General features: G+C 42.9%; 1 protein-coding gene across 1 annotated transcript; it reads left to right on the top strand.

The window, feature by feature from the left end:
* On the top strand, positions 1 to 4,268 carry il10ra (interleukin 10 receptor, alpha). Its single transcript, XM_068317543.1, has 7 exons — positions 1 to 300; positions 976 to 1,102; positions 1,244 to 1,413; positions 1,517 to 1,662; positions 1,942 to 2,110; positions 3,025 to 3,143; positions 3,317 to 4,268. Exons 1-7 carry the CDS (start codon positions 237 to 239, stop codon positions 4,205 to 4,207), a joined length of 1,686 nt encoding a protein of 561 aa, XP_068173644.1. The 5' UTR covers positions 1 to 236; the 3' UTR covers positions 4,208 to 4,268.
* The last annotated feature ends 12,701 nt before the right edge of the window (positions 4,269 to 16,969 follow it).

Here is a 16,969-nt window from a genome sequence, read left to right on the forward strand (position 1 = left end):
CATCTGGGTAATATGTAACTGAAAATCACCGCCGAAAAAAAAACACTTCTGCAAACACCTACTTGTGAACCGTCGTCTCGTCGATGAGAGAACAGCTGTTTCACTTTTGACTTCTTTCAACACTAGCCTGTTAAAAGAAAATGACGTTGATGAGAAGAAAAGATGTTTAAGGATTTTAATGAGTGGCTACAGGGTGGATTATGCCTGAATGATCATACCTCTACCAAACACCAGACATGGATAAGAGGAATCAAAAATTATTTCTTGTCATCTTGATTATCTATATGGACAGTGTATCAGGTAATTAATCAAATTTAGTGTTCACTATCTAATTTTCTATCATTTGTTTAGTAACTGAATGATTTACTTAGTTGTCTTTTTTTCTTTTTCTTATGCCTATGTTACTCCATTATTCAGGAACATGTTATGTTGTCATGCTGATTACTCTCCATATGATTTCCACTGTGATGACATCAGTGGAAAGAGGATGTGTTTTTCTTTTACAATCCATAACGTGTTTCTGTGTCACTGGATGATTTCTGTTTGTGTCACCAAAAATATCTCAGTGATCTTTCAATCCACAGATGTTTTACAATACTGTGATACTTTTAGTTTCTCCTTAAGGCTTTTTCAAAGTAAAAAATATGTTCACATGCGTTGAGTGTAGTAGTGTTAGCGTTGTTCTTCTATTGTGATAGTTGCCTCCAACCCAGTTGTCTCATCAATGTACCCCTATTTTTGATACTCCTTTCGAACGTGCTTTGTCACCTTTGTGATTTTAGTGAGATTGTGCGTCTTTGTGCCAAAATTGTTACATTCTGTAGCATTTGCGAAAAAGGGTTGTTGTTTTTTTAATTTTACAGTCTAAAATTAAAAACACATAACTATATCATCTTAATTTAAAGAACTCTACCGTGTTTGAAGAGATGGGAATTAAAGAAAAATATATAATAATTCCACTATTTTTTTCTGCAGCGGTCATGCCAGTTCCTAAGCCTGAAAACCTTGTGGTTGATATTTTGGATGGGGAGGTGATGGTACTTTGGAAACATCCTCTGAATGCACCCTTTGCTAACTACCAGTACAATGTACAATTTGCAAAGTAAGTTGAAGTTCAAAACGTCTTTCAAATTCATCCCTTCTTTATATTATTATTGTTGTTGTTGTTGTTGTTGTTATATCATTTCAGCATCCACCAATTGATGTCCTTCTGCCTGATAATGGGTTTGTTTTCTGTCCCCAGATACACTGGTGACTGGACCATGGTGCAGAGCTGCACAGGGATTGCACTGACCTCATGTAACCTTAGCACCCTAATAGAGGACTATGGCACTTCCTACAGGGTTAAAGTTCAGCTAGTCATAGGCTATAACAAGTCTGCATGGGCAATGAAAAAAGTTCTTCCAAATCATAGTAAGCATATCATTGCAGATTTGGTCAACATGTGGATGCAGCATAGTTATAAGTACCGTAATAATGGTAATGATCTCAAATTGTCTTTCCTGTCTTCCTATAGCTGAATTGCGGCCACCCATATTCAATTTGTGGGCTACATCCAGCACCATAACGGTTTATGTTCACCAAAAGACCATTCTGAAGAAACTGTTTCCTTATGGAGTCATCTACACCATCTACCTACTGGAGACAGGACAAGATAGAAAGGTCAGTATCCGAGTCAGATAGCACCAACCCATCCGTCTAACAATATCAATAGTTATGATGTTTCAACTGATAAGCTGGTCTTTAAAAAACATACCAACACATGAATAAGTGTAATGTTTATTGTACAAATCCTGATTTGGTGTTGATTAATGTAGTGACCTGATAAAACAATAAAGCAATACTTTATTTTATACATACTTGTCTCAGACTGCGTTGAATAATGATGTCTACATGGTGCAAACCCTTGAACTGCACTCACATGTGATTTGTACACCATAGAATTTCACAGAATACCTGAAAGATGATGCAATGGAGGATCAGAGGAATAAAACTTTCAGTTCTCTCCACTGGGGCAGAGAATACTGTGTCCGTGTCAAGGTGGATGGCATTGGAACACTGTCTGCCAGCAGTGTGTCCACTGAACAATGTCTGAGGCTACCAAAGCAAGGTAAGAACTAAAAATGCACAGCTCAAAAACGGCAGCTTTGGATAGCAATTAGAGTTACACATTATTTATCTGTATTTATCTATATAATTTTTTGTTTTTAAATCAAAATAAAATCATTCATGTATATACAAACATACAGTATGTGTCATAACTTAAAATATATAATATTTATGCTCCAAAACATGGGTGCAGTGAAATAGGTTTCCTTCAGGTCTTACCCCATTATCCACATCTCTGACAAAATTCAGTTCCATTTCCAAATTGTTTTTTTGGCAAATGCTTGACTCTTCTCCCAATCTATAATTTAGTTGTTGTTGTTTTTTAAAACAGAAGTGCCATAATTGCATTGATTTGTTCCTTCATTTAAATACTGTATACTACAAACTCCTAAAATTTCTTTTATAGCACATGCCCAACCTTTCTACCCACGTTCATGGTAATTTATCTGCAAGTGACAAAATAGTCAAAAATGGATTGTTTACAATGTTAATAAAAGGTGGTGTATAATAAATCCACAGAATGGCCATAAGGTAATTACTGTAGATAAGTGTTTACTTTAAAAAAAATGGGGATAAGGGGAAATAGTCATAAACTGGCTGACGCTAAATGTGTATATGCCTGTCAGCAACTCTAACATTTAGTAATTAGTATTCAACATTTCATTTGATTAAACCAATGTTCCAAAAACCCTTCTCCATCCATTTCCAATACAAACAAAATTAACCAGCTGCTGGTGGAAAATCATGAGTACAGGAGAGAAATAAGATCTCCCTGTCCAATGCTCTTGTTGAAATCTTGGCAAGGAAATGGATATTTCCCATAACGTAAAACCATTTGAGCCTGTTGAGAAAAGATGATCATGTCGTAATATGATACAGAACTTAATATACAGTTGTTGTTTTTGTTCCTCCCAGAATGGTTCATAGCCACTGTGGCATCCCTAGCTAGTCTGGGTGTGGTCACCATTCTTACAATCACAGCAATCATCCTCCTATGTTACCTGAGACGTCCAGAGAAAACACCTGCTGCATTAGTGAGTACATAAATTACAGAAATACATCAGAAGGAATTAGTTATACAAATTTGTACTTACAATTATGTAGAAAATAGAGCCATCTGTGATTAAATGTGTAATAGCTAAGGTAGTCAAAATGATTTTTGTATGAAAGTGTCTAAATAAAACCTTAAAATCCTTTCTGCACCCAGGAATCCCTTTCAAACGGTTGGTTCCCACTTATTGTTGGCGACAGTCTTCCAGAGGTTGTGACAGACAAATGCTGGTTCCTGTCCAGTCACAGCACAGAGAAGAGAAACAATGTCAAAATCACAGTGATCCATGCAGTGACAGATGGCAATGGAGAAGACAAAGGGACAAGCTTGGACAGTGGTGTCAGCATGGAGTGCAACTCTATAACAAATAGCAGCGAAAGTCGTCCGTGGAGGCAGGAGGACAGCGGCTGTGGCAGTTTAGAAGGATCAGAGAGCTCCAATATCAGCCAGACTGATTACCCTCTGGGGGAAAAGAGCACTGACAGAGACGTAGCTAACAAGACCAGGGATAGCGCCGTGGACTTGTGCCGCCACCTTCATTCTTTTTCTTTGAATTTGAACAGACAAAGCAATGAGTCTCCAATGGAGGCTGTGGTTTTGGGCAACTACCGAACCCAAAGCCCTTCTGCTGCGCAGGTTCAGGTCTGTGATAATAAGGAGGATTTTAAACAAAGGATCCCTGAATCCATTTTAGCCAAAGTGGTCACCAGTTACAGGGCTGAGCCTCGATGGTGTTTCTGCTCCGGAGCAGGTCACTGCAGATGTTGTCAACAAGGCCTTCATGGATCAGGTGTTATCAAACATTACAGAGCTATGGACAATGGGAATGAACTGCAGAGAAGCAAATGTAATTCTGACTTTGACAAGAAAATGACAATTTCAATTCATTCAAAACAAACACAAATGGATACAGCTTTCAAACAGCATGAGCAGGATTTTCCACACCTATCTTTACTGACAAAGCTTCCACTGGTGGAAGGCAAGCAGGACTTTAACATGAATAATTTGTGTCTCTCTCTGTGTGACGTACAACTGACAAATGACTGATACACTGTGGAATGTAACAGTGGTGTTTATGAAATCATTCAACCAGACAAGTTTTAATTAACTCTTGCTGTTGTAATTGGTTTTTCCCCATAACACGCTATTGGAAACATGTTAGAATATGTTTTTGGGGGGTAAAAGACAGCAGAACAACTGCCAGGCTGTTGTTGTTTAACATAGGCAGGAAGCAGAGGTTAGACCACACAGCTGCTAAATGTGAGCTGTCAGTTGAAGTCCCAGAGCCTTTAGAGAGGGAGAGTTGTGCCAAAAATTATTTTGACAGAATTTTCTTTTGTATTCATCATTAACATTTTTGCATTATGTCAGAAGTGAAACTGGTGAAGAAATGGTGTGACGGTAGAATGCTTTTGTATCGTTGGTCATTTCTCTCAGTTAATGATTCAGCTTACTTCAGAAAACTTCCCCTAAAGTTTATGATAAGTTTGTGAAGGTGTGAACAACTTAAAAGTACACACTTTCTATGTCTGCTAATGTTGTCAGGTTTTCTTTTAACATTTCAGAACTTCACAAACTTTTGTCATATTTATGAGTCAAAAAACATATTTTTCTAATTCAATGAAATACTTGAAATTCCGGAAAAAAAATGTTAATGCCATAAATCATGCCAATGTATTGAAATATTTATTCACCGATATTTATGTGTTACTATGGATTTGTGTAGCTATGCTTTTGAATGTAAATATTTCATGCCTTACACTGTCAGGAGTTTCCCTCACAATTATGACACATAAACACGCAAACACAAGGTAAACTCTGAAATGTTGCTGTGATAAGTGGGGAAATAAAACATGCCACACAACTATACTTGGAACATTCATATGAAATTCGAGACAGAAACTAGAGCAGCAGTTTTGGACTTTTAAGCAAAGAGACATTTCCTCTCAGACTTCCCCTCAGTTTAAAAGAAATCACACTTCATGGTGACAGCAAAGAGAGAAACGTGCTCAGTAGGCCAGAAATTTCATTTTCATTTCTTATCATTTCTGTATTACCTCGAACAGCATGTAATGTAGGTGAATTGATCCGTTCCAAATTGTTCATAGGTGTGAGTCTGTGCGTGGCGACGCCTTCGGCTAACCCCACTTCTCACACATAGCCAGCTGGGATAGGCTGTAGCAACACCTGTGAGCCACAAGACGGAAAATCAGCAACTCATCTTCATGAAAATGGATGGACAGAGGGATAGATGGATGGATGGATGGATGGATGGATGGATGGATGGATGGATGGATAGATGGATGGATGTCACACCATTAATTCATAACGATAAAGAGGAAGCACTTTCAGGTTCACTGAATTATTTTACAGTAGCAGACATAAGAAAATGTAACGTTGTGTTCTTATCTTGTCTGGCTTGAATTCATCCCATTACAACTGAGGCGTTGTGGTAACAAATTTTCTGGAAGTAAAATCTGTATTTACTATCAAATGCAGTTATAGAGAAGCAAAGACAAAGGAAGGTGTTTAAACATTGGCATCCTAGAAGTGGATCTACCATGTCCCCTTATGTGCAGTGAATCATGCCTTCAACAAACAGCTGTATGAAGTCATCTAAAACAGTTTTTATTATAAATGAAGAAGCATCATCACCTCATGACCATATGCTCTACCAAATAGTCTAGATTTACTTTACATTTGACATGTTTCCAGACACATACGCATAGTGTATAAAGTGGTGACTTTGAAAGACATTGAGAAAAGGTAAAGCTTATTACTGTACTTTTTTTTATCTGCATGTATTGTCATAGTTTAACCCCATAAAAGGGGTTACCTTTTTATGAGATCAATGCTCGTTTAAGTCTTGCAGCAAAATCTTTTATATATTTTAATGCGTGCATGTGACCATCACCGGTCCTCTCTGTGAACTAAGTTGACAGTCTTTTGTTAGAAATTCCTATTGTGAGCCAGAGAGGGAAGTGCTGCACCTTTGTGTGTTAATAGGGAAACCAGACAGAGGGAGAAAACACAGGGTAGTGGGTAGGCAGGCAATGCTGTTGGAGTGGAAGAGGTTTGAGCTGTTTTATTATTTCTCACAGCTGATACCTTAATACCAATGTTATAAAACACTAGATTAGTGGAGGTCCTGATAGTATAGAATAGGCCACCAAAGGAAAACAGTGCAGAAGGAACATAGAGGGCATAATATTGTGATCTCTGAATAGAGACTCATCACATTCTGACGGGACCCAGCAGTTCTCAACATTGGACTAGACAGAAGATTGTAAGCCCTGAACCGAGATGCATGTGTGATGGAAACCAATGCCCAGAGAGGCTACCAGAACCCAGCAGGGCCATACTAGCAGAGTACACCCAACCCCTGCCAGTCAGGAGCATCCAGAAGCCATCACCTGAAGAGACACTGTGGGCAGCAAGAACTACATAGACCCAGAGACCAAGAGGAGGCAGCGGCTGCCACCACCAGGGCACCCAGGTCAGGCCCCGGGGGTACGGGGTAAGGAGACCCACCCACCAACCACCATCCAACCCCCCACCTCACCCATCAACTTCCCACCCCAATCTGTCACACCCACATCAAACACGACCTCTCATCCCCAGGAGACAGGAAGGCCCCCCGCAGCCCATGGAGCCAGCCACAGGGACAAAACGACATGCGACCCAGCCCCCTCCATCGCCCCCCAACCTGAGTATAGGGTCTCGCCCTCCTACATGCCTATCCGGCATCCCGCAAGCCAGGACAGACCAGAGATAGGGGCCACACCAACCCACCACATACACCATAGATCTTCAGCCCTCCCTCCGTTGGAGGCAAGCCGACCAGAACTGGCCAGCCCCAGCACACCGCCAGCCACCCCAGCCAGACCACGCAAAGCCCCATCAGAGGCCCACCATAGCCAACCAGCCCACAGGAGCCCTCCCCGCCGAGTCTGCCTATAGCCCAGGTACAACAAGATACCAATGCCGATGCCAGCCCACATCCCAGCGCACAGCAGACTAAACTGACCACCAGCCATCAACGGCCGACCCCTGATCAACAGTGGCAGCCCAACACATACCACCGAGCCGACCGGTCTCGACAAGCCCGACAGGCCAGGTGAGCAGTGCAGCACCCACAGCTTTCCCGCGGAGGCAAGGTCTGCGGGAAAGAAGCCAAGCCTCCCAGCAACCATCCTGCTCCCAAACACAGCAATGACTCCGCACCACCGGCTTCCCTTCGCACCCCTGAGCTAGCCCCATGCAGCCCGACCCCCAGGTCAGGCCACACAGCTCACACATTGCCCCAACCCCACAGCAGCAACGCAGCACCGCCTCCCCGGTCATCACTGCCACGCGGCCACCACAACCGACAACCAGCAACCCCTAACCAGCAGCCGCCGACAACCATCAACACCAAACGCCCTAAACCAAGCCCAGAACCCCAATAACCACACCCAAGCTCAGACCTAGCAGCCAGTCCCCAACGGTAGTCCCCAGTCATAGGTCACAGAGGGCCAAGCCCCACCAGAGGTGCCATCACACATGGAGTCACCACTACCCTCCCTCTTAATATGCTTCCCTGATCCCCGACGAGGAAGCTTTCTCCCTACCCTGTGATAAAGTGCTACCCTGTGTGGAATGTGGTGCATTAAAAGTCTGGAGGGAAGCCCAGCATGGTCCAGACTCCTCCAGACATCGCAGGGCCCCCTCTAATGTGTGAGTGTGTGTTGCAATAAAATTGGAGAGTGAGGGGGGAAAAGTGGGTCACATATTGGGAGGATGCAGCGCCCTACAGCATCGCAATCCGCCCCACAATTGAGCCCACTGCCCCCGCCCATTCCCAAAGCTCTAACTGTTCCCTATCTGCGCTTGTAAGTTACTATGTATCGTGCAGTGTCAGATATGTGAGGTGAACATGAGGAGGCAATCTGGTGTGGGTCCAGGACAGGGCCTTACAGGGCACTGGCATCACAGCCGATCAATCAGCCCGAGCCCACAACCAGGCCCGGCCAAGACCATCAGGGCCCCAGCCTGGCTGCAGGCGTCCAGTGATCATCAACGCCATCGATGACCACCGATCACTGACCAACTGGCAATCAGTCCAAGCCATCAACTCGACCTGCGACAACAGCAACTCTAAGATGCACCACCATGGCAACCCGAAGCTATCACACCATTCAGGGGTGGCTGTGCTGAACAGCCAAGCTACCCCCCATGACCGACCCCTGAACCAACCCCCGGCGTCACACCGACCACCAACCACTACCAACCGGCCACCAATGGTCCAAAGCCAGCAGCCAGTCCATCCCTGCTGCACTGAGGTACTTTAAAGAGCCACCATCGGTTCACCAGCCAAACCAAAGGACACGCGTGGGCCCAACAAAAAAGCCCCATGAGCTGAGTGAAGATGGCGGACCACCAACAGAGCCCGACCTCAAGCTAGCCGCATCAGTTGGTAGCGCGCCAACCCCAGGAGCATCCGGCCCACCACCAACCGCAAATGGCAACACAGAGACTGAACCCACAGCCAGCCAGGAACACCCACTACAGCCAGCACGGCCCCCTCCCCAGCCTGACGTGGGATGAGCCGCCAAGCCCACACCCAGGATCTCAGAGGCAGCGGAATCCGGGCCGCACACCCACGCCCATCATGGCCCCCACGTAATGCTCGGGCAGGGTCACGTACCCTCCCCCGACAAATCAGTGGGCCGGAGCACCCCCCCCCCCAACCGTCCACCCACCCATCTTCTCAAGTGAACTGTGATCAATGAGGAGATTCATCCAATGGGTGATGTTTAGGGCTCTTTTATCTTTCCAATTGACCAAAATGGTTTTCTTGGAAATGGCAAGAGCTACAAGTGTGGGCTGTACTTGAGTGTGAGGTAAGGCAATTTCTGTTAGATTGCCCCGTAGGCAGATGTTTGGAGATTGTGGAATCCTGCAGTCCAACATAGAGGATAGTTTCTGAGTAACTGATACCCAAAACTGATGGAAGTGAGTGTCGACTGTGTTCTGTGTGCATTGGGTACATACTGTATATCTTATTTAGAAAACATCTGATTTAGAAAAAATTATGTTGTGGTACATGTGTTCTATAAAGTAGCTTAAATTGAATCAGCTGTAAGTTAGATAAATGTATTTCCACAAATCTGGGTCCAAGAGTCATTGTCTAAAGATACGGTTAAATCTTTTTTTCCATCTTGCGGTAGGTAGATGTACAGAACCAGTTTTTGAGAGTAAACTATTTATCTTTGAGAGATTTTTCTTGAGTTTTGGGAACAACTTTATAATGTATTTGATGAATTCAGGTAGTTGTAAATCAGGTGGAGATGGGGTTGGCTGAGGCTTCAGGATACTTCTTATGATTGTCTTCTTTATCTACAGATATTGGAGACAATTTCCATTTCTTATTTCAAATGTTTCAAACAGGTTTGTATATGTCATTAGTCTATTATCTTGGAGAAGATGATGGTGGAAGGTGACCCCTTTCTCTGCCCATGTGCTAAAATAGAGAAGTTTTTTTTATTGTTAATAAAGTCTGAGTTGTGCCATATTGGGGAGAGTATGCAGGTTGTAATTCAGACCTTGTAATATCAAGGGTTGTCCACCAAGCAGACAAGGTGGACGAAATCAAAAGATTCTTGAAGTAAGAATGCTGTTCAAGGGTTGAGGTTATAAAGGGAAGATAGAGAGATTGATGTGATTACAGTCTCTCTGTTCTAGTTCCAGCCAGGTGTTATAATCCTCATGTAAATGGATCCACTTGATATTGTAATTGGTTTGCTAAGTAATCCTGCACGAAGTTGGGCGCCTTTTACTTACGATTAGACAGAAACATTATATTGAAGTTATGATTCTAGGGAATATTTTTTCAGATAGAACTGAGAGTAATCATCATAGATGCAATGAAGAAAAAAAAAGGAACAGGTCGGAGATCTTCATCATTTTATTTGTCCTTAAATGTACTTCATAAATAGTAAACATGGCAGACATGCAATATATCATGATTTTTACAAACTATATATGCTACATTACAGTTCCACAGGCTATAGTTCAACAGTTGAAGGATTCAGGTCTCTAGCATTGACAAAACACTTTAGAATGAAATTTAGAAACATAAATGATTAAACTCATACAAAACTTCTTTTGATTTGTGGAAATCAGTTCAGAAGTTTTTGTTTAACCCTGCTATCAGAGAGTGAGACATTAAGAATAAACTATAGAAAATATGTAAAACTTTGGACTGATGTGAGTCGCCTGCAGCTTGCAAGAAAATGTGGTCATCCAGATGTTTCATATTGAATTGGTGGTCATGTGCTTTCACTTAAAACTTGCTCCTCATTAGCATTAGTGTGTGTGTGTGCAAGCCTGCGTGCGTGTGTGGTTGTAGATGGGTGTCAGTGTGGGAACAGCAAAGTTAAATTGCATATATTAAACCAATTTCCAATGTTGTTGATTTGCAATGGAAATAAAATGGCATAAAAGCACAACTTTGTATAATGACGGTTGTAAATGGCATAACAAAAAAACAAGTATAAGCAACATTTGAGACAGAGGACCCTTAATGCATAAAACTAATTAACTGTGAGGTGGCGGTGTGTTTTGAAACCATGGCATCAAAAAAGAATAGAACAATATGTCAAATTCCGTCTCTGGCATGCTTGTTTAAACACACATTAATTAGAGCAACAAACTACAGGCAGGAAGAGATAGTATACAGTGAAATAAATAAGAAAGTGAAGAGGGGGATGTATTTTCTCCTGTAAAAACCACTGTCATTTTACGATGCTGCTAATGGAGAAGGGAGGAGGAGACTTCTTTAAACCAACTTTGCTGCAGAAAGAAATGTCAAACAAATTGAGATTACAAAAACAGCGTTTAAATATTATGAAGTCTGTCTGAAATACCTGAGAGAAGCAATACACTCACGTAAGCACTTTGTCTTTCATTGATGGCTCTGAGGGAATAAGAAAATGTATTCTTTATTTTAGGAAAGCATGACAGATTCACTATAATGCAGCATTTGAAAGCGTTGTCACCACAAAACTTTTTTTACTCTATCATTTCTCGGCTGGACTCTGTGCCCCTGACCAGAATGAGGTGGACGATGTTTGTAAAGTACACAGGAGAGTAAAAAACCTTTTTAATGTAAAATACAAAAGTGTGCAAAATCGATTAAACAAGTACACGTTACTATGATGTTACTACGAGACTTCTTTATCGATGCTGTGTTCATAAAAGATAATTGGACACCTGGACACAAAAAGAAACCTGAACACGTCCTACCAGGCCAAAATCTGAATGCCTCATTAACATAATAGATAAAATAGACCGTTTTGTCATTGTTTTAATCTGGCGACTTGTGAAATTTTCACTCACCTTTTTTCTTACAGCATTTTTTGCACTTTTTGCATTTATACTTGCAGAAGAATTGTACAATGGCAATCGTGAAGAGGATGGCCAGTATTCCAAAGCCCACAGCGACCCCCACCGCTGTTGAGTTTACTGTGCTACCTGCAGAAACAAATATAGAATTAGATTACAGCCATGTATTAAATAATTTCACAGATAGCTTTTCAAGTTTTAAAGAACAATAAACAAGGCAGTGAATAAAAGACGAGTGTTTCTCAGTGTTCTTACTGAAACAGCAACACTAAAGCTATTGTAAACATACTGATCCTGCCTTAAGGTAGTACTTAAATTGGAACTGAAATGATAACTTCTCACGCATGGCAACACAAAGCTGAGATCAGCTAATACTTTAGATGCTGAGTTGATTAATGTCAATAACGCTTTACTCTTCAACTTTGGACATTTGGAAAGCTGTTCTCTGTAACTCTGCTACTATTTCTAATTTCACAATGAAAGGAGCCTAAAACACAGTTTGAGGACTGTGTGAAATGTACGACAAGCAAGAAAGCTTAAAAAAGACACTGAACATGTAAAAATTATCTGAATTCTAAGGAGCTACTTCCTAAAAGTTGTGCGTCACAATTATTGTAAGCATGGCTGAAAGCTGAAAGTCTCACTTACCACCATTTCCCATGGCTGACCAATATTCTCTGCTGTCTGTCTTCTCCTCTCCAGTGTCCGTTGTTGACTTCTGTCTATATTTTTTTTACTTCATATTCTTTATTAAAAGGATTGTCGTGATTGTGAAGTGTCGGCACTATCCTTCCTCCTTCACTTACGTCTTTCCTTTCACGTTCCCATACCAATCATTCCTTTAAAACCAGTCCATCTTCTTCTATCTTGCCTGTCTGCTGCCTTCTCTCCCTTAGCAGATGTTATCACAAAGCTAATCTGAACATCTACAAGTCTCACACGACAGCACTACTGAGCAAAGGCTCTTTTGTAATCACACTGAAATGCAAGAGAACACAAGAAACCCTCTGAGCCATGAACAGGCTGCCATTTATTCTGTTTTTTGTGATTTAGCGACATGTAATTAAACGCCAGAAATCCATCCATCCATCCATCCATCCATCCATTCTCTTCCGCTTATCCGTCGCCAGAAATCAATATTATTAATTCATGTGGTGATTAATACAATTTTGTGTAAAAACTCAAAATGATGCATTTTAAAAACATGCATTCTTTGTTGAAGGCCATGACAAGGAATCAATCTTTCCTTATCAATAAAGGTCCAGTTTGCTGAAGTAAGGGTCTGGGGTGAGGATGCAGATTTCAAGCACCTTAATGCACCCTTTCTCATGATGGCTGCTGCCCGTGTAAATGCCGGTGACTCTTATTTGCAGATCAGAAATTTGCAAATAATTTTATTTTTGTTCTTTCATTGTGCTAAATTTCGCAAATGTAGGCAGTGGCTTCAGCTGTAAGACTTGTAATTATTATTGATTAATCGGTAGAGGCACCCATATATTTATCAATTGATGCATCAAGTCCACTGAGAAAAGGACAACTATAAAATTAAAAATGATGAAAATATTATGTTTTACCAGAAGGCCTATGACATCTATTTGTACTTTATTAAATGACTGAATTAAAGAGGAACCAAAACAACATAAAAATAGAGAAACTATAACTCTAGTGCACAGAAACTGGGAAACCCACATACAATGTCATTCTAACAATGAGGAACAACTGTAAATGTGTTCTGATGCTGACGTCAGTGCAGTCTGATGGAGTAAAAGAGTGAAGGGTGGACTGTGTCACACCTGTTGAGTAAACATGGAACACTTACACTCTTAAAGGGACAGTAAAGTTAATTTTAAGTGACATATACAGTATGTTAGATAGATAGATAGATAGATAGATAGATAGATAGATAGATAGATAGATAGATAGATAGATAGATAGATAGATAGATAGATAGATAGATAGATAGATAGATAGATAGATAGATAGATAGATAGATAGATAGATAGATAGATAGATAGATAGATAGATAGACAGATAGATACTTTATTAAACACCAGGAGAAAAAGAAGCACTGACATCCCAGGACATACCACAAGACATACACTACACTAACAGACACATGCAGCACTAACAGGACTTATATACTAAACTATAACTAAAATATAAACAGTATAAAATTAAAATATAAACAGTATAAAATTTAAAAATATTACAGTATTAAAATATAAACAGTATAGAATTGAATTAAAATATAAAACATTATAAAACAGTAAATATATATATATATATATATATATATATAAACAGTATAAAATTAAATTAAATCCATTCAACCCCGCGCTGACCTCGCCACCTCCCCCCCGCTCCTCCTGAGACAGTCATTGTATCCCCTGATGGCACGGGGCACGAAGGAGGACCTCAGCCTCGCTGTGGAGGCGCTGTGTGACAGCAGTCTGCCGCTGAAGGTGCTTCTCTGCTGGGAGAAGGTGGTGAGTAGGGGGTGCCTGGTGTTGTTCATGATAGCCTTCATTTTAGACATGGTCCTGCTCTCCAGAAGCACATCCACAGAGTCCAGGCTCAGCCCGACCACTGAGCCCGCTCTGCGGATGAGTCTGTTCAGACGGTCCATATCTCTTTTCCTGGCCCCCCCACCCCAACACACAATGGCGTATGACAGCACACTGGAGACTACGGACTGATAGAACATGAGAAGGAGCTTAGGACAGATGTTGAAGGCGGCCAGTCTCCTCAGGAAGTACATCCTGCTCTGCCCCTTCTTGTACACACAGTTCGAGTTGAGTGACCAGTCCAGTCTGCTGTCTAGCTGCAGTCCCAGGTACTTATAGTTTTCTACCACCTCCACCTCACTGCCTTTGATGATCACTGGCTGTGGAGAACGAGGTGCCCACCGGAAATCCAGAACCATCTCCTTTGTCTTGGAGACGTTGAGCTGGAGCTGGTTCTGTTGGCACCACTCCACGAAGTCAGCCACCAATGCCCTGTACCCCCCCTCATCACCCTCCCGGATACATGCCACTATCGCGGTGTCATCAGAGTACTTCTGTATGTGGCATGTGTCCGAGTTGTGCTTGAAGTCTGATGTGTAGAGGGTGAAGAGAATGGGGGATAGAACGGTCCCCTGTGGCGCCCCCGTGCTGCTGGTCACCATAGAAGACAAACAGTCCCCCATACGGACGTACTGGGGTCTGTCCGTTAGGTAGTCCGTAATCCAGCTCACGGGTCCACAGCCATGGAGGTCAGTTTATCCTGCAGGAGCCGGGGCTGGATGGTGTTGAAGGCACTTGAAAAGTTGAAGACGAGCACTCTGACGGCACAGCCCCCGACGTCCAGGTAGGAGAGTATGCGGTGGAGGAGGTACAAGACAGCGTCGTCAACCCCAACCTTGGCCTGATAGGCAAACTGGAGAGGGTCCATAGCATCCTGCACCTGTGGACGCATGAGCTCCAGGACCAGTCGCTCTAGGGTCTTCATTACATGGGAGGTAAGAGCGACCGGTTGGTGGTCGTTGAGCTCAGTAGGGCGTCTTTCTTGGGTACAGGGACAATGCAGGAGGTCTTCCACAGTGACGGGACCCTCCCCAGCCGCAGACTGAGGTTGAACAATTGTTGCAGGGGGTCCCCTAGTTCCGAAGCACAGGCTCGGAGGAGTCTTGGGGAGACCTTATCTGGTCCAGCCGCCTTGTAGGGACGGAGCCTCCTCAGCGTTGCATTGATGACGGTCTCCGTCGTGGTGGGAGCAGGAGGTTGTGGCGAGGTTGGAAGTCCAGTGGTTGAGGTGGGGCCGTTGAGCTTCGCAGTTCTTGGAGTGGGCTCGGGAGAAGTGGCAGGGGTGGAAGGAGAGGATGCACAGGAGGAGGGAGCATAAGTGGAGCGGTTTGCAGGACCGGAAGAGGCCTGGGACGAGGAGCCGGGAGTGGTGGGGGAGCTGAACCGATTGAAAAAGCTGTTTAGTTCATTCGCTCGTTCAATATTCCCCTCCACAGTGCTGCGCCCTTTCCCATGTCCGGTGATGGTTCTCATCCCATTCCAGACCTCCCGCACCTGGTTGCGCCCCAGCTGCTTCTCCAGCTTCCTCCTGTACGCCTCCTTGGCTTCCCTCAGGCAGAGTCTCACTTCCTGCTGGGCCTTCCTCATCTCCTCCTCATTCTTGCTCCTGAACGCCCGCTTCTTCCTGTTCAGGACAGCCTTGACTTCCTTGGTTACCCATGGTTTGTTGTTGGGGTAACACCTGATTGTCCTGACAGGGGCCACGGAGTCCACACAGAAGTTCATGTAGTCTGTAAAACACTGAGCTGCCCCCTCAATGTCCTCCCCATGTGAGCCCACAATAACATCCCAGTCGGTGGTCTGGAAGCAGTCCCTCAGCATCTCCTCTGCTTCCGGGGACCACCTCCTGACCATGTTATTCATCATAATGGAAAATAGAAGGAAAAAATAAAATTGATATGTGTAGCCTCATCCCTTTGGTCAGAAAACCTTAGAATCTGTGTCGCAGCAGCTTCCGCATTCAGTGGTCACGTGGGTGTCACACGTCACGGGCGCCCAACATAGTTTGACAGCCATAAGAAACGATGCAATCCATGATGCGATTAACTCCAAAAATATCATGATTACCTGCGCGGTGAATGGTTGTGTCAACAGAGCATCAAGAAAACACAAAGACAAGGGCCTATTGTTCCTTAGAATATTAATTAATTCCACACAGTCAACTGTAACGAATTGCGGCTAGCTCATTACTAACATAATATGGAAAATCCCATTGATGGGCTAGCGCATTAGCATCGGTAGCTTGATCAACTTTTCCTTCTTCTTTTTTATTGTCTGCATGTATTCTCATAGTTTAACCCCATAAAGGAAGGTCAACTTTTTATGAGATCAATGCTTGTTTTAGTCTTGCAGGAAAAATCTTTTATATATTTTAATGCGTGCATGTGACCATCACCAGTCCCCTCTGGGAACTAAATTGTCAGTCTTTGTTAGAATTTCCTATTGTGAGCCACAGAGGTAAGTGCTGCACTTCAGTGAGTTAAGGGGGAAAGCAAAAGGAGACCGGGAGAGAAAACAAACAAGGCAGTGGATAAACAGGCAATGCTGTTAGAGTGAAAATGGTTTAGGCTGTTTTATTATATTTTAGAACTGATGCCATAATACCAATGTTATAAAACACCAGATTAGTGGAGGTCCTAACAGTATAGAATAGGCCACCAGAGGAAACCAGTGAAGGAGGAAGATAGAGGACATAATATTGTAGTGTCTGAATAGAGACTCATCACATTCTGACGGGACCCAATGGTTCTCAATAATTAGACTCGATAATTGGAGTCAATAATTGAAACCAACGCCCAGATAGGCTACTAGAACCCAACAGGGCCACGCTAGCTGAGTACCCCCAATCCTGCCCTGTCAG

Source organism: Antennarius striatus, chromosome 6 (assembly GCF_040054535.1).
Source record: "Antennarius striatus isolate MH-2024 chromosome 6, ASM4005453v1, whole genome shotgun sequence".
Classification (NCBI taxonomy): Eukaryota; Metazoa; Chordata; class Actinopteri; order Lophiiformes; family Antennariidae; genus Antennarius; species Antennarius striatus.